Raw genomic sequence first — 22,084 nt, forward strand, 5'->3', positions numbered from 1 at the left:
CTTCACGTAAGGGACCATGGGAGGAGCTCGCGCGGGACAGAGACCGATTCCGAAAGAGAATCAGTGAAACTGAGAAGGCCATTGGCTACTGTTTTAGTTTGTCACACAGGGAAAAGCTGTGGGCCTGTAAGGATGGCGTACAGAAGAAATAACCAGCCATTGATCTGCAAAAAAGTTGCTTCTGATTGTAATTATTGATCTTATAGTTCCAAGGCCAGCCTTTAGACTGTTATATTGACTTAAATTGACAATTATACCTCACTGCTGTGTCCCAACACACAATGTACCTTGATTGCTACTAAATGTTAATCATTTTTTGCTAGGCCTTACAGACTTTTCAGTGTGACTGATCGCACGTATTTATTTTAACACAAATTGTGGATATGTTAGAGTAGTAGACTAGTGTTATTTTATTTAAAGGGATAGTTCACCCAAAAATGAAAATTCTGTCATTTACTCGCCCTCATGTGGTTCCAAACCTGTATGACTTTCACAAAATGGGATATATGTCCATATATGTCCATACAATGAAAGTCAACGGGGTCAAGGGTTGTTTTGGGGTTCTTTCATTGTATGGACAAATTCTTTAAAATATCTTGTGTTTCACAGACGAATGAAGGTCATACAGGTTTGGAACACAATGAGGGTGAGTAAATGATGACAATTTTAATTTTTGGGTGAACTATCCCTTGTTTATTTCAGTGGTTTGAAATGCTGTGAGAATAGGCTGCTAAAGTTCGTTTTTTAATTATTTATAAAATTGGAGAAAATGGAAGAAAAAAAGGTAACAAGGTCAAGTTACTATATAATAATTGAGATTTTTATATTAAAAATAAAGATTTAAAAAAAAATTAATACTTTTATTCAGGAAGGATGCATTCAATTAATTTAAAGTGACAGCAAATACATTTGTAATGTTAAATATTTTTGTTTCGTATTAATGGTGTTAATTTCTTCAAATGTATCACATTTCTACAAAAATATTAAGCAGAACAACTTGTTTCAGCCTTGACCGTAACAATCAGAAATGTTTCTTAAGCAGCAAATCAGCATATTAGAATGATTTCTGAAGGATCATGTGACACTGAAGACTGGATTCATGATGCTAAAAATTTATTAGTAATAAATTACATTTTAAAATGCATTCAAATACAAAACTGTAATTTAAATTGTAATAATATTCCACAATTTTTTTTTTTTACTGTAATCATAAGCCTTGATGATCGTAGTAAACTTTAGAGCAATGGTGCACTTGTTGAAAATGTCATCCTACACCCTCTGTTCATAGACAAAAAAAGATACTACTACTATCAGATATTTGCTAAACTTGACTTCACTGATCATTGCGATTTGTACTTGAGAATGAATAAAATGGCAGTAACTCTTTAGCTTTACAGAAACTGTTTTTTGTATTTTCTACACTGTCACATTTCAAGGCCCGGTTCCACAGACAGGGCTTAGATTAAGCCAGGAGTAAGCCTTAGTTAAATTAGGACATTAAAGTAGCACTTATAAACGTGCCTTAGAAAGGAAGAAAAAAACATTACTTGTGTGCATTATGCACTGATGTATTTTAATATAGGCCAATACAAGTTGCTTTCAGTGACAAACATGCATCTTAGTCTGAGAAACCGGGAGTAAATGCATGTGTTAAATGCACTAGTGTTTCCTTGATCGCTGTCTCGGCTCGTTTGTTTTGGTTGATCTCACTAGTTGGTCGTGTCTCAGACTGAGACTGCAGAGGTGGAGAACTCCTGTGAGAGCGCAGTGTGTAAGAGAGGGTTAAAAACAAAGCGTGATGAAACTCTCTCCCTTGACGAGAAATCAATTAGCATCTCCCCTCGACACAGCGGCCGCAACACAAACTTCCATGGTGCAAAGACAAGCAATCGTTTACGCAATCTTACACGCTGTGACAACACACTACGGGGCTAATTTAATGATGCTTTGTCCTCGAGTTAATCGGAAGGCATTTCAAACATTTTTATTAATCACATAAAGGTGGACATATGCTATTATAAAACGTGTTTAACACTAGTAACATGAAAGCTAACTCGTACTTTCCTCTTAGCTTGTTGAAACACTGTCAGTTTAGAAAGCAACAGATCTGATAGCATGCAGTTTTGTTAGCTGGTAGCTGCATGTGTGTGTTCCTCTAAGGTGCCTTCACCCAGGTGACCCTGGTCTCTAAGCAACCAATCACAGCAGTATTTGGCAGTGAGAGGATTGCATATGATTGCAGCAGGGCTTGGTGTGTTGTGGGAGGGCGGCCAGCCTCTATTACTCATCCTGGAGAGTCCAAAGCTTGAGAAGGGGGATCTCTGGAGTCACAATTACAAAGAGCTGATTGTCTGATGCAATAGAGCAATCAGCAGCAACAGTGTGTGACACACACACAAAGCCAGCACAGGTACTCGGACACATCATGTGTTACAGGGAGAAACTCGAGCTGGATAACGGTATAGTCACATTGAATTGGTACAGAGTATGTCAATAATGTGCATGGCCAGTGGTTAAAAACATGAATCATTACAAATGCTCATGCTTCCCTGCCTGATATGTAAAAATATTTGAATATTCAAATGAGTTACAGCAGATACAGAGCCATTTTGTGATGTGAGTGAGAGAGGCCTGCATACATTAAATCTTTTTGGAGATATTTAGTGTGTGTGTGTGTGTGTGTGTGTGTTGGTCCTTTCCTGGTAAACCCATGTAATGGGGACAAAATGTCCCCACAAAAATGGTAATATCCAAAATCCTTGTCCTTATGGGGTCATTTTTGGTCCTCAAAACGGCTTATAAGTCATACAAAGTGATGTTTTCTTTTTTTTAATGTAAAAATGTAGGTTTTCTTCTGTGATGGGTAGGTTTAGGGTTTGAAAGATGATGTGTATTTTCAGTCATCTTTAGTCAGATGCATTTACATTGTGACTGTACCTCAGATGTAATCAACTCTGTGTCTGTAAAGGTGTGAACCTAATGGCCCGTACAGACGTATGGCCCAGAGACACTGATGGGCGTGAATGTCAAAGAAACAACATTGCGCAGTGTAGGTCAATCTCCTGTGGGAGGTCCTAACATTTTTCTATTGTAGCCCTTTTGTCTTCATGTCAAGACAGAACTTTGGGTTAAGATTCTTTGAAGGCCGACACGCTAACATCGCTGCTGAAGATCTGCTACACTACTACCTTCAGTAAATGATTCTCCCCACAAGAACTTATTTTATGAATTGGTGAAATCTAATACATTGGCGAGCCACCCAAACGACTGCTCAGCCAAATATAGAGAAATCTAACAGGTTAGGGGATAGAATATACAGTTTGTAAAAAAAAAACATTATTACTATGGAAAGTCCCCATAAAACATGGAAACCCAATGTGTGTGTGTGTGTGTGTAGGTTTGGCTATACTTGTGAGGGTCAAATGTCCTCACTTATAAATATTATAACAACCGACTAGTGAGTGACATTTTACAGGTCCTCACTAGTTAAAAGGGCTTATAAATCGCAGAAACATGGTTGTATTTAAATCTAGTGTTTCTGTGATGGGTGTTTAGGGGCAGGGCTTGGGTTAGGCCAGAGAAAATATCATTAACCTGATATAAAATCAATGGAAGTCTATTCAATTTCCTCACGAAACAAGCGTGTGTTTGTGTATTTAGTCCGTTCAAAACTTTGGGACAGTGAGATTTGTATTTTTTAATTCCTTTAATGTTTAATGTGATAGTAAATTATCTTTGATGAACAGAAAGTTCAAAAGAACAGCATTTATTTAAAACAATAATCTTTTATAATATTATAAAAGTCTTTACCGTCATTTTTGTGCGTCCTTTCTGAATAAAAGTATAACTAAAAGTAAAAAAAATTTTTTTACTGACCGTAAACTTATATACAGTATAGCATTCACCTTTAGTGGGAAGCTTTAATAAAATAAAATAAATGTATTTTATATGAAATGTGTGTGTGCTCAGTAATTATGTTAATTTTCATCAACTACTTCATCAATCATCATTTTAATAATTATTTACTACTATTTAGTGTCTTCTTAATTTTACAGCCTAGCAGTAAAATCAGACTGCCATTCATATATAAAACGAATTGCAAAAATATGTTATTTTGCCATTGAATAAATTGTACAATTGTGTAGAATAGAAAGACTGCATGCATTTCTTCCGAAATCAAATTTGGCAACAGCATCTCTCTGTTCGTTCACACAGGCTGTTACAGGAACACGTGTGCACACATTCATAATCACATCATAAAATCTTTGATTTCAAAGATTATTATTGTTAATCTCTCAACTGTTGGCTGTATGTATTGCATGACAATCACCACAAGATGGCACCATTGACCATCTTCTGTTTCCATATCTCTGCATACATGATATAACATTTTTTTTTTTTTTTTTACATCATTTATGTTTTAATGAAAAACTATGAACTAGAAAAATGAACTAGAGAACAGTCAGGAATTCTGACTGTGATTATCTCTATGTATCACTGGTATCTCCTTTTACATAACATATAACATAACATAACATATATCTACATAACATAACAGAGGCATAATAGTTGCTTAATGTATTTTTAATAAATGCATAAAAACTATCATATTGTATTATTTGTCTTATGATGTTTAATTATCCATGTTTCATCCATCCATAACCAAGAGAATTACTAACTTTTACCAAGACTTTACTATTCTATATGAATCAAGGTGATTTTTGCCTTGTTTCATAGACTTTTAGTGTCCCACATTAGGGACACAACTGTCCCACATTAGGAAGCTAAAGCTTGACTCAGACGACTTACACTAAGAGCAATAATATATCTATCATTTATAGTTATCTGCATTTTCTCATTTGATTTGATTCGGACACATCCTGGGGGTTTTAAAATGGTATTGGGTGTGGATTTAATGTTTTGGCTACACATTGCAATATGTCCCATATTAGGTAGGCCTTCAAGTTGCACAGTTTAATACAACCAAATTATATATAATTTAGTTGTTATTAAATTATATGTTAATAATTTATAATGTCTTTTAAATTATATATATATAATTCAAATGAATAAAATGTTATAGCCTACATAGCTAATATAATTTCCACCCTGGGAATAATATAATCATGATGAGTGTTAATGAGACTTTATGAGAATTTAATTAATGCTAGCTAACAGAAATAGCATCAGTAGTAACTTTTGCTTCATACTCACACGCCTCTAGGTGTCACAATACGACCATATCGAAAACCTGAGCGCAGTTTTATGTATAGACAGACCTCATAAATCATCTTACTTGCAGGTTTTCATATCACTGGTAAAAATGATACATGTCCGAGGTGAAGATCATGAAGAAAAAAAGAAGAAAAAAAGCAAGTGCTCGAAATGTTTGATAGAACTATGATGCTTCTTTGACCAAATGTATTGTGTTTTTTATTTAACTGATCTTGTCCATATCCATATATGGTGGACATATAGGCATATTACATTGGCAATATGTTTTCTGCCCTTCCCAAAAATGTTAAACTAGCTATAATGTGTAACCAAACATAATTATTTTGTGTGTAAAGCTATTTGTTTTGAGTTTACGTGTGTGTGTGTGTGTGTGTGTATGCGTGCAAAGTTACTTATAGTCAACTGAATGTGTTAAAGCGACCATCAAAATTATTGAACTATTGCGTCATTTTATTTTTTTGTATCATTATTTTATTATTATTATTATTATTATTTATTTTCATTATCTTCTGGTTGTGAGGGATTAAAATTGTTTAAAAAAGCAAGAAAAAAAGAAGCATTTCCGGTACATTTGTCTACGGAATAAAATAAAGAGAAAAAAAAAAATATTGTATGTTATCTCAAGAGCGTGAGCAATGATTATCTCTATGTTTTAGGACGATAGTCTTAACTGTAAGGAATTAATGTTTTTTGTCGGCCAAGCTTGCTCACTGAAAGCCAAGTGCAAAGTTAGCCCTCCCCTTTAATCGCCTTTGCCCGAGCGCTGATCGCTGGAGGAGGACTGAGAGACGGAGGGAATGAGAGAATGAGAGAATGAGAGGTAGAAGGGACTTTACACGGGAATAATGGCGGCGCCGCTCCGGCGGGACACCTTACCTGAGAACTGGTCTTATGGGGTGTGCAGGGACGGCAGGGTCTTTTTCACTGAGTGAGGATACATGTTTACTATTGCATTAGAAAGAATGTCTTTCTCATAGCGTTCGAGTGTTTTCCAGCTTATTGCCTCGCTAACAGGTGGTTTGTTTTCCTGCCAGCGATGAGTCGCGCACCACCACTTGGATTCATCCTCGCACTGGAGAACCTGTCAATTCTGGACACATGATCCGATCCGGTCAGTGCATTCATGCTTCCATCTAGCTGTATAGATCCCAGTGTTGCATATGCGTATAAAACAGAACGCTAAAAGTTTCGCAAACGTTCTGTTTTTCTTGCATCTTAGATCTACCTTCAGGCTGGGAGGAAGGTTTCACGAAGGAAGGAGCGAGTTTCTTTATTGAGTAAGTAGATGTGTATTGTAATTATACCTTGATGCGATCATGTGGTGCGTCAGGTGAATTACAGGGTTTATGCAGGTCATAAGTGGGTCAGATATGACTGGGCTTGGTCTCACACCTGATCAGGGGAAAATTTATATTAAGAATTGTGCACGAGAGACATCAAAGGTAAGCTACACACAGTTATTGTCTTTGCAGACAGGCATTCAAGTGCAAAGTCTGCTGATCAGAACAGGTGTACAGTGTACAGTACACACCTCTGAGTCTCTCATGTTGGCTGGGACTCAAAACCAAGTTACCAAAATACTGTGCAGTGCTGGAGTCTTTTAAAGAATACACCCAGTTAGAGCAAGTGTTGAAAATTACAGTAAGGAAAATGCTCATTTGCTGTATGCTAAAAATATTTTTGCCAGCTACATGCTTTATGAATATAAAGATACTTTATTTGTTTTTTATCTTATTACCCCACTTAACAAAAATATGTTCTAAGAACGTTTTGCTAACGTTCCCATTAAGTTTTGAAAATGTTATTTCTGAAAGTTCCATTCAGAATTTTTTTAATGTTTTCAACAAAATTCTGGGTAATGCAAATGTTAATGGAACATTCTATTTGATAATTTTGCAAACGTTATGGGACCGTTACTTTAGTCTCTGAAGTAGTAACATTTTAAAAATGTTAGACGAACGCCTAACTAAAACATTTCAGAAAATAACTTTTCATGAAAGATGCATAAATAATGTTTTTGTGCTAGCGTTTTGAGAACATTATTAAAAACTATAACTTCTGTTAATATTACTGATAGAATGTTTGTTCATAACTTTGAGAGAACCTTGCCAGAACATTATGGTGCGTTCAAGTCACGTCGAAAATATTGTATTTATGAACGCCACCACAAAGTCGTAAATATGAGTGTGAAGCTCGGGATTTTCTTTAAGCCCTGATTTTTATGAGTCTGTGAGAAACGTGGTGGAATACCACAATACTTATAAGTATATATAGCATTGGATTTACATTAACAGACTTTTTTTTATTTTCAACTAAATAAACTATGATAGCATTGTAATAACAATATAACATGTAACGATAAAGTTTACAGTGCTTCATAAATTAATAAAAAAAACTTCCAAGGAGCACTTGAACGCACCATTAGCCAAAGTTCTGCGAACGTTCCCTGTTTGCTGGGACTGCATGTTTGAAGGCCTTTGTGGCAATGGTTCACATGCAGGTGTGTGTTTGCTGGACTTCAATAGGTTTGCAGTGATTCTTAAGGTGCGATCACATTAGTGAAATGTTAGCATTGGCCATATTCAAGTGCAAGTGCGTCTTGAAAAATCCTCTAAAATCATATTCTGTTTTGTGCTAGTCTTGTTCTCTTGTCTTGCTCTGCTTCATGATGTTTCCACTGGTTTAGATTCCTCATCTCCTATCGGATCTTTGTGAGGTGTGTTTAATCCCCTATCTGGCTTGTAGTGCTCTACATTTGAGTCTCAATCTCTTCCAGGGATTCTCGCAGGCTTCTCATGGCCTAAGAATTAATAGAAACTCTGAATAAACCTAATGGGAGTGACTGTCAGGAAAATCTAGATTTTTCCTCATGAAGCGCTGATTTGGGGATGAATTTGGTATTAAGCTGCAGGTGGTTGATCAGGACAAAGATAATGATCTTATATTTGCAGTCAGAGCTGAATCTTGAGTATGACTGAGAAAAAGACAGTCAGCTTGCAGAACTGTATTTGCTGACAAATCCAAAATGCATCACATGACGCCAGTCTGTTTGAGGATATAGCGTGGGTGGAGCCTGTTTGATTAAAGGTAAACAGGATACAGTGACTCTACAGTAGACTGACACTGTACAGTGTGATTAGGAACATAAAGCGGAATGAAACTAAGATAGATGTGGATTGTAATTGATTGACTGAAATAATTATTTTGAAAATATTTGGTGTGATTGAAAAAAAAAGAGTTTCTGGCAGTCATATCTCCTAGTCCCACAGCCTGAACCCAGCTTTCCAAGCAAAGACCAGAATCTGTTTGTGCTAGTATTTCTTAACTGGAAATGAATCTATCAAGCATTCAAGTGTGTGAATCAGGTTCATGGAAGAGAACTGAGACCTGAATCTGTCTGTCTCACACGACACCAGGTTTTCAACTACAAACAGAAAACTTGTTATGCATTTTGGCCGTTCACACTTGCATTCTGTTGTGTTCACACTTGGCATGTTTGGTTGAATTAAAATGAACCCTGGTGTGATTGCTCTGTTAGTGCGGTTCATTTGAATAAGTGCCGTCTGAACCCAAACAAGCGGACAGAGACCCGCTGAGAAGATGTTAGGTATCAGACAATACTGCAATTTGCATTGACAAAGTGACCGGAATACATTTTCAGTGAAAGTTGACGTTTCTGCCTATGAGTACGTGCCAATGTGGGCGTTTTTACTAACGCAGACTAGCAGATATTACACTGTTTAAAATGTTGCCTTGAAACTCACACCTTTATTGCAATCCACATGTATCTTAGTTTCATTCTCATTCATTCTCTGTTCTCTAATCACACTACAAGTCGTAATCGATTCAATTCAATTCAAATTTATTTGTATAGCGCTTTTCACAATACATATTGTTTCAAAGCAGCTTTACAGAAAGTGCATTTCAGAAATGTACATAGAAAAATACAGTTAGTTAATCATGCATTAATTTAGGGCATAAACATATCGCCAGCGTCGAGTCGTCTCTTCACAGGCGTCGAGTCGTCTCTTCACAGGCTTCGAGTCGTCTCTGCACGGGTGTTGGGGCATCTGTAGTTTCCATGGGAGGCTGGATACAAACTGGAGCTGACAATCTGTATTTACCATAACAACAGAAAAGCAGATGGGAAATAATTAGCGTAGCTGCTGTTCATAAAAATAATGCATTCAATCTGATTCAACTGTAGTATAAAAGGTAAGTATTATGTGAATGCTTGGCTAAAGAAATGCGTCTTTAATCTAGTTTTAAACTGGGACAGCGAGTCTGAGCCTCGAACAATATCAGGAAGGCCATTCCACAGTTTAGGAGCTAAATGTGAAAATGCCCTCCCTCCTTTAGTGGACTTAGATATCCTAGGAATGACCAGAAGCCTCAAATTTAGTGATCTTAAAGAGCGCGATGGATTGTAGGGCGATAGAAGTTCCGTTAAATACCCAGGAGCTAAACCATTTAGGGCTTTATAGGTCATTAGTAATACTTTGTAATTGATACGGAACTTTATAGGTAACCAATGTAGAGATGATAGAATTGGTGTTATATGATCATATTTCCTTGATCTAGTAAGAACTCTAGCAGCTGCATTTTGGACTAACTGTAGCTTGTTTATTGAGGATGCAGGACAACCAGCTAATAAAGCATTACAGTAATCTAGTCTCGAGGTCATGAATGCATGAACTAACTTTTCTGCATCAGAAACAGATAGCATGTTACGTAGCTTAGCAATGTTTCTAAGGTGGAAAAAGGCTGTTCTTGTAACATATGAAATATGATTTTCGAAAGACAAGTTGCGGTCTAATATAACACCCAGGTCTTTTACTGTAGTGGATAAAGTAACAGGACATCCTTCTAAAGTAAAGTTGTATTGTAAGAGGTTTTGTGGGCAATCGATGAACCTTAGGCATTTATTGAACTGAACTGAACTGAACTTGAACTGAATGATGACATTATTGTCTTTTTACAGCAGAATTTGAAGTACACTGTAAAAAAATATATGATCAATAAGTTATGACAACATATGTTTTTTACATTGCATTAACTCATCAAAATAAGTCAAGCAATTTTCAACTTTATTTTATAAGTTATACAAGAATCAACTCATTTTTTAAAGTCAGTTTAATGCAATTTAAGTTGAAATGACTTGAATGAACATCCAAGTTGATTGTACTTAAAAATTTAAGGTAGCAACATTTTTTTGCAGTGTATTTGATGAAGTTTGCATCACTGATTCAGTTACTCTGAAGCTGCTTTTAAAACAGTCTGTAAAGTTTTGCAGCCCACTAGTAGGAGTGTCCTATCATGCAACAGTAAATCCTGTGCAATAAAGAGGAAATAAACTTGGGATCCTGTGGATCAAGTAAATAATTAACTTTGATAAGATGCTGAAAGTGAGCTGCATTCTCTGTGAGGGAATGCTGTGTTGACTCAGGATTTGACGTATAGATTTAGCCTGTATTGTGACAGTCAGATGATCCACCTTCCCATTATTGTTGTCCTGGCCTTTCCATTCCCAGCTCTAGAGAAGGAGAAGCTGAAGAATGATCTTTAGAGGGAGATATGATAGACGATCCACCGTAGGAGTGTGTGATGAAGCACATCTGACACATATTGTGCGTTGTCACTGCTGCTATTAATCCAGTGTTGTTGCTCTCCTTGGGGAAACCAGTTTCCCGGATGCGTGTAAAGCTGTGATATTGCATGACTGACAGAATATAGGCCGCATCCTAAACTACTTTGAGATTTACAAGTAACAACTCTTTTTATTATCGAGCATGTCATACAGTTCAGCAAAAGTAGACTGTATTTTACGACGATCGCTGATTTGGACATTAAGTTTGGGCTTTTAGGGAGGAATGAAAGCACACCGCTGTGAGGGGAAGAAATGCACTATATCATCATTGCTGTTAGGGTTGCTGTCATTGTGAAACGTTGCAAATTTATTGTCCTTTACAGACACCTGGTAAAACTGCCAGATGTACATAAGATGCACTTATTACAGTAATTACAATAACTGTGTAATAACTAGGAACTAACCCTGAACCTACCTCTAAACCTAACCTTTACCCATGATGTAGTTACCTTAGATTACCCAGTATTCTCTTAGGTAAGTACACTGTAAGTGCATGTAAGGACACATTTGTAGAATAAAGAGTTTAAAATTAAGAGCTCCAACCCATATTCAGTGTGCAACTTGAACAAAGTCAATGCATTGAACTTTAACACGCTTTTGATTTTAGTTTGTTTGACAGCAATGGCGCAAAACAAGACATTAAAGACCTTTTATGTTATTATGAGAAGTTTAAATATATTTTCGGACAGTTAATGAATAAGAAGCTCTGAAATCTATTTGTGGCGGTCGATGTTGATATCGTGACGGGCCGCCACAGATAAATCAATGTATGGGAAACACATAAAGTTTGGGGTAAAAATAAAGTTGATGAATAGAAAGTTGAAAAGAACAGCATTTTTCTTTCTAACTTTATGAATGTCTTTACTGTCACTTTTGATAATTTTATTGCAATCGTACTGAATAAAAGTAAAAATTCCTTAATAAAAAAAACCCCTGACACCAGAGTTTTGAATGGTTGTATACTTTCTCTTCCTTCTATCTTTAATTTTTATCCTGAACCTCATACAATACAGTATCGAACTGTATTCATTGATAATCCACTTAAAATACCGTATTGCTGCTACATGAACCTTTGCTGTAAATCTGTTTACTTTGCATTAAATACATTTTTTTGGCCCACTTGGTGTTGGTTTACGCTGATCCATTATATCAGCTTGCTAATGTTATGTAAAACAAGATAGGCCTGCTTTCTATGATGATCATTATCTGCACTCGTTTCTTCTCTCCATGCAAAAATGATTAGGAACGGGCCTTATTATTTCCCCATTTTCCATATTCTGTCATTAATTTCTCACCCTCATGTCGTTCCAAACCCGTAAGACTTTCGTTCATCTTCAGCACACAAATGAAGATCTTTATGATGAAATCTGAGAGTTTTCTGTCCCTCCATTGACAGCTACGCAACTACCACTTTGACGCTTCAAAAAGTCCATAAAGATCTTGTAAAACTAATATACAGTGCAATGCATAAGTGAATACACCCATGCTAAAGTTGACTAAAAAGAGGAATAAAAAATCATATTTTGGAAATTGAACTTAATGCCTTAATTAAAAAAATTAGGAAAAATCCAACCTTTAAGGACACCAATTTTCTTTGTGAATGAATAATGTATCGTAAATAAATAAATGTTCTTCCTTAAAATACATGGTGCATAAGTGAGTACACCCCTATGTTAAATTCCCATAGAGGCAGGCAGATTTTTATTTTTAAGTATTTTTTTTATATTTTTTTTTAGGATACTATGCATCCTGATAAAGTTCCCTTGGCCTTTGGAATTAAAATAGCCCCACATCATCACATAGCCTTCACCATACCTAGAGATTGGCATGGGGTACTTTCCATAAGATCATCTCTCAATGCAAATCAAACTAGCTTTTAGGCTAACTGAAATAAAATCATGCCAATCTCTAGGTATGGTGAAGGCTATGTGATGATGTGGGGCTATTTTAATTCCAAAGGCCAAGGGAACTTTATCAGGATGCATAGTATCCTAAAAAAAAATATAAAAAAAATACTTAAAAATAAAAATCTGCCTGCCTCTATGGGAATTTAACATAGGGGTGTACTCACTTATGCACCATGTATTTATTTACGATACATTATTCATTCACAAAGAAAATTGGTGTCCTTAAAGGTTGGATTTTTCCTAATTTTTTTAATTAAGGCATTAAGTTCAATTTCCAAAATATGATTTTTTATTCCTCTTTTTAGTCAACTTTAGCATGGGTGTATTCACTTATGCATTGCACTGTATATGAATTGAGCAGTTTCGTCCCATATTTTTCTGAAGAGACACAATCGCTTTACACGATGAACAAATTAAATGTAGGTTTTTATCTTTTAAATAAACTCTTAAATATCTTCGATGCTATGAATCTAAGATATTCTGCCAAACATCTGTTCAGTGTGCAATGCACCTCATGTTGTTTGTGAACTGTCTGAGGATGATAGCCAGACTGTAGTTATCCCAACAGTCAGCAGGGGGTGGATATGAGAATCCAGCTTTCCCTGTGACTTCAGAAGAATACAACATACGCTGAGTCACATTTTGGGTTTTCAACAGGTCTTGATAAAGATAAGGTGATGCAGCTCAAATGCAGAAGCATATCCAATGAATGTAGTTCATGTTTATCACAAACACTTGGTTTATCTTATCAATTTTTTTAATGAACTGTTTGTGTTTGATTTCAAGTTCCATAGCAACTAAATGATTAATCATGCACAGCTCAGACCCTTAGGATATGAAACTATGATGTTTTTTTCGGCCTTAAGGATGGTGTGAGCCAAGCAGCTCAGTGTGGTTCATATTTATGAATCTCTTTATGATTAAAAATGAGTGAGCTTTCCTGAGCTATTACATATTAATGTGCCCTCCAGGCTGTGAGAGTGGGAGAAATCCACTGAGCACATTGTCTTTGTAACTTGATTCTCAGATCCTGTCTTTACTGTTACGCTTGACTTACATCGCCATCACCGAGGGAGCGTGAGAGTTACTTCTTTTGTTTTATTAATATTCTTACATCGTTTGAGTCCATGAGAACCTAGTGTTTTTTATCACTTGTTTTGACATGAAGTCATGTGACCTCCATGAAGAAAATTTTGAGACTGCAAGCACTGAAATGTGGATTTTGGGAGACAATGAGTATTCAGTGTTTTTTGTAGAAAATAGGCAATTAATTTGCTGTTTATTTCTAAAACGTCTTTCAGAAACCAAATTGCAGCTTTAGTTCTATTACTATGACAACGTGTGGTTCACATACAGCTATAACAAAAATACTGAAGATGAATACAATAAATACATGTTCTTTGGCAAAAAAAGCCTTTTCTCAGTGTGCAAACACAGATTCTCAGGCTGTCTGAAGAAATTAATACTTTTATTCAGCAAGGATGCATTCAATTGATCAAAAGTGACAGTAAAGACATTTTAGAATATAAAGCTACATCTATTTCAAATAATACTGTTCTTTATATTCATCAAAGAATCCTAAAAAAATGTATCACAGTTTTCGCAAAAATATTAAGCAGCACAACTTGTTTTTAACATTGATAATAATCAGAAATGTTTCTTGAGCAGCAAATCAGCATATTAGAATGATTTCTGAAGGATCATGTGACACTGAAGACTGGAGTAATGATGATGATAAATTCTGTTTTTACTGTATTTTGATCAAAATAATGCAGATTCCTTTTAAAAACCTTTTAAAAACATTTTATACTTTTTCTTTCAACTCACAAACTAGCAAAAGTCTGCCTGCTGTCTACCATCTTTTGATATCAGATCATTATATCTGGTAAGATCTGGATGTACATTTTTTAAGAATAAATATTAAATTCATTCGGCATTAAAACTTTAGACAGCAGGGGAAAAGTTGAGTAAAGATACTTCAAACATAATTACATATTGATAATGTTCATGCATACATGTAGAATGCTCATTAAATTTTTGAAAGTAGATACTAGTTTAAATTCATTTGGCATACAAACTTTAAACAGCAGATGAAAATGCTGGACATCCAAACAATCACACCACAAAAAGTTGATGACTCATAATTGCAGTGGAAGCTTTTTTCTCGGGCAGAGCTAAATATCTATCATCACTCTAGCTTGTTAGTGATTGAAGATACTGTCAGAAATGCCCCCAGGCTCTCTGATTGCATTGTCATTTTTGCTGCTATTATAGCTGTGCAAGACAAGTCAATTAAAATGACCTAGAGAGAGAAAGAGAGGGTCTGATTAGAAGATTTTTTCCCCATCTGTTCAACCTTGTCCCATATCTGATGCTGGTAGAGGACACTCCACCTAAAGCTATCAGGTCCCCTTCTCCAGAAGATCAGGCTCACAAACTGCACTCTTTTACCTGAATCTTACAGACCACAGGAGGGGATTTCTGAATTGAAAACCCTCAAATGCTCTCTTTTGGCAGTACATTATGACATACAGTGTAAAAAAAAAAAAAGCAATTAAATAATATTAATTATTTATTAATTAATTAAATATTAATTTTTTACTTGACCTGCCAAAATAAATAAAATAAAATAGGCCTAGTTATTGTTCTCGTTGTTTTTGACCCATAACCTTAATAAATAGGGTTATGATACAAAAACCTACTAGCTTAATTAATATAAATTTTAAATATTTTTTAAGACAAGTAAACTGTCAGCAATAAAATAAGAACAAATAATCAAATTATGAGCAATAGCACAAATAAATACAATAGAACAAACATACAAATAAAATAAACAGTGCTTTTCAGGTATGTCTAACAGTAGTTTTCAGGTACAGAAATTAAATAATCAAATGTAAAATAACACTGCATATAGCCTTCCCTGTATAAATTAAATATAGATGAATCCTTATTAAAGTTACAAAAGTTGTTTAGTCAAGAGCAGTGAGTGAGTTTTTTCTTTCTCTTGTTTGATTAACATTAATAACACAGACAGCTGCAGGTTTATTAGGCTGCTGTCACTTTAAGAGCTGCACGGGTCCAATGTACTGTCACACATGCGTTTTATTTCTCAAATGCTTACATAACAGACTATGTTTACGAGGATGCTCGCCAATACGGACATTTTGACATGATTTAGTGTGAATATGTCTGCTCAAAGTGAAAGTGAATTCGCTTCAGTATTTGGACGCTGTCTGAGGGCCATCGGGCAGTCCTTATTGTCGAGCCCTGATATCACTTGTTAAGCACTTATTTTATATGGTTTGTGATGTCTCAGTGTGGGAATGCTTATGGAACAGTGTTCTCTGTCATGTCTGCTTGTGATGGATATCAGTGGCTCTGACTCAGTGGGTTCTGCAGGACAGAATACTATCTGGAGGTGGCGGGACAAAGGAGAAATTGAGAGGCAGATTAGGCTAGCTAAAGGCATGCTTTGTGAAAACCGGAGGCGTTGGCTCCCTGAACCCCTAGCGCCCTCACTGCAAACATTAGCATTGGCATCTCAGTGCAGCATCAGATCGTGTGTCCGTCCCTGGCAGACTTGGACAGGCAGAGACGGGAGATATTCGGACAGAGACGAGGTCGGGAATGGGGAACTGCTGTGGTCGTGAAGGGCACTCGGGTCATGAGAAGGTGCTGGTCAGACACAAGGTTGCACGGCCAGAGACGGACAGGGTCATCTTCGCAATAGACAGGTACATGTCTCTGACACCGTTCTGATCTGTTTAGAGGATGTGGTGCAGTTTGGCATCCCTGTATATCAGTTAAAAATATAGCTTCTCATTCACAAAAATATAAAGCACACAAGAAGTTGTATTAACCAATGCTGTTCTTGGAGTGTTTACTAGTGTGCTAGTGAAGTGAACGTGCTGTGCTGCAGACGGTCTAGAGTTACTATTTAAAGAGGCAAACAGGATTGGACACCATTCAATAAATGTTATTGAGATAGATGATTGGCCACAGGTGCATACAGAAGAGTGAATATTGATAAATGCCTTGTTTTGTTTGGATATAACAGCTAAATACCATTTTTTTAATGGGATGTTAGCTATGACAGCTGTAACTATGTTATATAACTAAAAATATATTTTAAAGTTTTAATAATCATTCTAATTATATGATAAAAGTAAGGCCACACCACAGCTATAACGATAACAATACAGAGGAACAATATAATTGGAATCCATTTCTTTTAAAAAAATTTTCCAGCTGATGAATAATAAAAGCATTGACAGCCAATCAGAATGCCTCAAGCTGTTTAATTTTGGTATCAACTTGGTGGCGAAGTACCTTACCTTTTTCTTTAAAAAAAACGCCAATCTAGTAGGCTACTAATGAGGTTTTCTCTAAGCTTTATGCATTATATTCACTGCTTCAGTCAAATGAAACTGCAACAGTTGCAGGAATGCAAACAAATGAATATGCAAATTGTCTTTGATAATTAGTTGCAATTCATCTTTCATAACTAATGCAAAGATCTTGGTAATTTGATGTCCTGTTTGCAAATCTCTTAGAGCCTTATCTAACTTTTTATTATTATTAGATGAAATGCTATGCAGCATTAGTGCTGTAAAAATTCTGCTCTTCTTGTTTGCTGATCATCTTCAAGCCCTCGTTTTCATCCGAGATACTTCTTTAAGTCGTTAATGAGGACAGAAAGAGACCGGCTGGTGCTTGATGTTTGCAGGGATGTGACGCCTCACATGATTCCAGCGAGAAGTTGTCATGTTTAGGTCATTTTCTTCACATTTGCTTTGATAAAGCAGGGCTTTAACACACTGCACTTTAATATTGTCGTGGGATGTGTCATCGGTATATAGGGATGTTTTGAAGCCCAAACTATTGGAAGAATATCCAACCTAAAATGATCTCTGGTCTTTCTGCGCCTTGAATTATTCATAATTATTGCTGTTTGAAGTCTCTTTGAAAGCACCAGGCTGTTTCATTGTTTCTGAATCATTAAATCCTGCCTTAGTGGGTATCACTGTTGTACTGATTACTATATTAGGGCAAAGTATTAAAACTACTGCTAAATACTGGATTTAAAAACCTCACGTTATCAGAACAAAGCAGGTGGTGACAGGTTACATTTTCTATTAGCTGCAATGACAAAAACAGGGTAACTTAACAAGCAAATTAGTTTCCTTCAAAAGTAACATTCAGGTCAGTCTAATAAATATTGATGCCACATACTTGTAGACTCTGATAGGTTTTGTTGATGTGCCTCAAGGTCAATTCAAGACAGTTGTAAGAGATGTTGTAAAGCTGTAGTGTCCAATCCTGCTCCTGGAGGGCCAATTAAACCCCAATTAAACACACCTGATCCAGCTAATCAGGGTCTTTATAGGGATACTAGAAACTTCCAGGCAGGGGTGTTGAGGCAAGTCGGAGATAAACTCTACGGGACAGTAGGCGCGTTTCCATTATAGATTTGCGCGATTTTTTTTCTAAATGCCGACAAAAAACTATTGCGAAATGACGGCGTTATTATAAACCGATGTTATGCGACTAAAACTTAATTTTTTCCTCTCGAGATAAGTCATTCCAAAAATCATAGCAACAGACGTTGGTAGGTTTATGTATATCTCAGCCACTGCACTAGCCATTATTATTAATCGAAGGAGATTATGTGTGTTATCCAATCATTAATGGCAAGGAAAGACCCTTATACTGAGAGCGGCACATATGAGGAGTTTCTGGGTGTTTCTCCCTCATTTCTGCTTCGAGGTCTTGATTGTGGCATTTCTTTGAGGTTTAGAATCCAGTATTCCTGTAATTCTTCTGTCTTTTATGAATTTAATAAAGAACTCTGTCTTGTATTCTGTCCAAACACACCGCGTCATCTACGTCAGGTGACCTGGAAATGCGCAAAAACTGTTGCCATTGTAGTTTAGCGAAATATTTCTTTTTCGAATTGCCTGAAAAACCACCTCATGCGAGCGAAAAAACGTTTTTGGATAAATGGGAGGTTTCGCGAAATTGACGTGTTTCCATTGGGCGTATTTTCAATTCGCAATTTCAGTGTGCGCAATTTGAAGGGTGATGGGAAACGCGGCTAGTGGCGATCCAGGACCGTGTTTGGACACCCCTGTTGTAAAGTGCTAATGTTCATGATTGCTATATGGAATATTAGCAGTTTCCACCATAGACAAAGCACTTTGAAAACATGTAACTTTGTAAAGGCAAATGAAGGAGTTTTAAACATTTATGTAATTGGCGCTCTGAAAACATCACTTATAAATAGTCACTTCCAAGAAAGGTTGTTTACTCATAACTTTTTGCTATTATCAATTACCATGACCAATTCAAGTATGATAGACATGCTGTCTTTTATTTGTACAGTACAATTTACATCCCAAAGTGCATATGCCTATTTTATCTGGATTCAGTAGGAATGGTGTTTTCTTCCCAAAGTGTGATTTGGCCTGTTTACATCACCCACCGAAAGAAATCTTCCCCACAGACACCTTTCACAGTGAGAGATTATTCCAATTTCAGCTTTTCAGTGAAGTCCAAGGCCTGTGAAATGAAGATTTGTCGGGTCTGTGAAAACTTTGATTCAGTGCATCCATATGTAGTTTAAAATTGAACCTTTGATGTTCTGACTGGACCCTCCATTACACTGAAATGCCATGTTTTTTATTAACTAGGTCAGTGACTGTTTGTTAAGGAGGTAATGGATGTTAATAGAGCTTTAATGAAAGATGTTGATTGACTGATTCATGGCCCATTTTCATATAATATATATATATATTTCATAATATATATTTCATATATATTTCTATTGAGATTGCTGTCTAATATTTCTCTGTCTTGTACAGTTTGTGAGCATTACTGTTTGTGTAATTGTGTGGATAAGCCCTGCAGGCTATCTTGTAGTACGATCTGTAAAAATAGTAAGGTCTGCTGAGATCTGGAATAAAATATCTGGTTCATAGATGCTCTTGAGACGGCAGTCGTAAGATAAACCATACTTTTTTGACTAAAATATAGATGTTTAGTTGCTGTGTTGATGTTGCGTTGAGTGAATGCTACTATACTGTTCAACAGTTTGGGGTCAGTACGATTTTTTTTAATGGGCAATGACCCATTTAATTAATCAAAAGTAATTTTTTTGTACCAGTGTTGAAGTCTTTTACTATTTAAAAAAAATTCTGTTCGTTTGAACTTTCTATTCATCAAAGAAAACTGAAAAAAATGTGTCATAGTTTCGACAAAAATATGACGCAGCAGAACTGTTTTCAACATTGATAAATGTTTCTTGATCAGCAAATCAGGATTTTTGAATGATTTACGAAGGATCATGTGACACTGAAGACGGGAGACTTTGCATCACAGGAATAAAGTACGTTTTAAAATATTTGAAAACAGTTATTTAAAATTTTAGTAATATTTCACATTGAGCATATGAGATGTCTTTAAAATACATTTAAAAAAATCGTATCGGCCTTAATCTTTTAAAGGGTAGTGTATGTTTGCAGCTTCCTGTGGTATTGGGTTTTTAATCGTTTTTTTAACGTTTTGAGTCAAATGTCTTAAAACACAAATATTGTCTCCAGCACTGATTTTGTATGTAAGTCTCTTAAATTAGGATATTAGTTGTGAATTATCAGGGCATATCACTTTGCTTTTAATAATGTGTTGCAAGTCTGAACTCGTTCAGTGTACCAGAATAGTCCCCAGAAGGTCATAACTCAGTGAGCTTGGGTTTCTGTGTTGACACACAGAGAAATAGGCTGGTGGTAAGATTTATAGGGCAAATCCTCACACATCAGGGAAGATGTCCTCTTGACTTTGATGACTGTATGTTCTTCAGACTGCTGTGTGCTGCCGATAAGCTGTGTGTACGTCACTAATCACACACTTCCCTTTAGCTGATAACATTGACCAGAACACACATTCAAAAATCTAATGACCGCACACGTCTGTGATGAACCCATGGGCACAGCTTCAAGGAAAATCCGTGACACAGCGATGTGTTTGGTGCAGATTCAATCAGGATCAACTTAGGATATGATGTTGCATCGTGATATATGGAATCATATGCATTGCATGCATTACAGTGTGTATTCATGAGGTAGTTGCTCATGTGGTGAATAGTGATGGAGGACACGTAATTGTGCCAGTCACTGGCTAGCCAGCTTAACCTCTGTGGCTTATTTAATGCAGCTCATTACTCTAACTCTTACTCACCGATTTAAATAAAGCACTGACAACCCTTCAATGCCCCAAGGAGGCATTCCATGTAATTGCACATAGAGAAGAGGATGATCTGTCCTCTTTAAAGAAGGTTACACATCTGTTGATCTCTGATTTATTTCTAATATTGATTTGCAAAGATCACCTTCATGCATACAGGGTTACCGTAGCCACCATAAAAATAAAAATTGACATGGTTTTTGCAATATTTATTATAATGATTTTCTGTGAACATCAATTAAAAAAAAAAAAAAAATTATTATAAATTTGACCCTGTAATCTTTGATCAAATTAAATTCCCCTCCCTTTTGCAGCGACATCTCTTCTCTGATCAAGTTTACTGGCGTGAGGGTGGGACAACCTGTCACTCACATGACATCCACCAATAGCAAACAACAACCATCCAATCAATTCCTGATGGAGAAAATCAAGTCCCGCCCTTAATTTTTTTTATTGTTCGAGAAGCCGTTTCACTCGAATATACATCACAATAAGGAAGAAAAGACTATCGCAACTTCCGTTTCATGCAGCTTTAAAATAAAAATCCTGGCATCATTTACCCCGATCACCCATGTAATTTAATTTCTTTTTGAAGAATGTTACTCCTTTTCATAATATCCATAATTCTCTTAAGTGGACTAAATGGAGTATTATTAAATATTCTTAAAAAAATAAACATACATGGATTAATCATTCTATAACGTGCATTTACCAAAACAGATAGGATAAATTTTCATTTCATGCCGACTTTAAGACGACAAAGCAGGAATGAATATGAGTTATTTTAATGCTTCTTTGTGCTGACACTAACTAAAAACAAATCCCATCTGGGAGGAGACTATGAAATATGTACTCTTATTTTAATCTCTGCTTTGTGGAGCCAAAGTTTTAGCTTTCACATAATTCACTTAAATTCACATTCAACCCCAGTGAAGGCCTAGATGAGATCGTGTTCTTCTGCCAGCATGAGGCTCATGAAGATTGAAACTGAGATTACAATGCCACTCACACTTTATTCACTTTAGTTTATACTTTTCTTTTTCTATATTTAAACCTT

General features: G+C 36.0%; 2 protein-coding genes across 8 annotated transcripts in view; both read left to right on the forward strand.

Moving 5' to 3' along the window:
- LOC311089348 (protein phosphatase 1 regulatory subunit 15B) overlaps positions 1-1,388 on the forward strand; it is a 4,571-nt gene extending 3,183 nt beyond the window's left edge. The window contains exon 3 of the mRNA XM_084123971.1: positions 1-1,388. This exon is cut by the window's left edge and continues 61 nt beyond it. Coding sequence (XP_083980097.1) covers positions 1-152 — 152 coding nt within the window. The 3' untranslated portion in view covers positions 153-1,388.
- A 4,595-nt stretch (positions 1,389-5,983) lies between these two features.
- plekha7a (pleckstrin homology domain containing, family A member 7a) overlaps positions 5,984-22,084 on the forward strand; it is a 91,787-nt gene continuing 75,686 nt past the window's right edge. For 6 of the 7 annotated variants that reach the window (XM_084124629.1, XM_084124648.1, XM_084124649.1 and 3 more), the window contains exons 1-3: positions 5,984-6,163; positions 6,270-6,346; positions 6,455-6,512. In XM_084124629.1, coding sequence (XP_083980755.1) covers positions 6,081-6,163; positions 6,270-6,346; positions 6,455-6,512 — 218 coding nt within the window. In that variant the 5' untranslated portion in view covers positions 5,984-6,080. Of the gene's footprint in view, positions 6,164-6,269; positions 6,347-6,454; positions 6,513-16,387; positions 16,524-22,084 lie in introns of those variants that run through there. The other variant, XM_084124650.1, reaches the window with a different exon arrangement.

This window comes from Abramis brama, assembly GCF_963993115.1.
Source record: "Abramis brama genome assembly, chromosome: 9".
NCBI lineage: Eukaryota > Metazoa > Chordata > Actinopteri > Cypriniformes > Leuciscidae > Abramis > Abramis brama.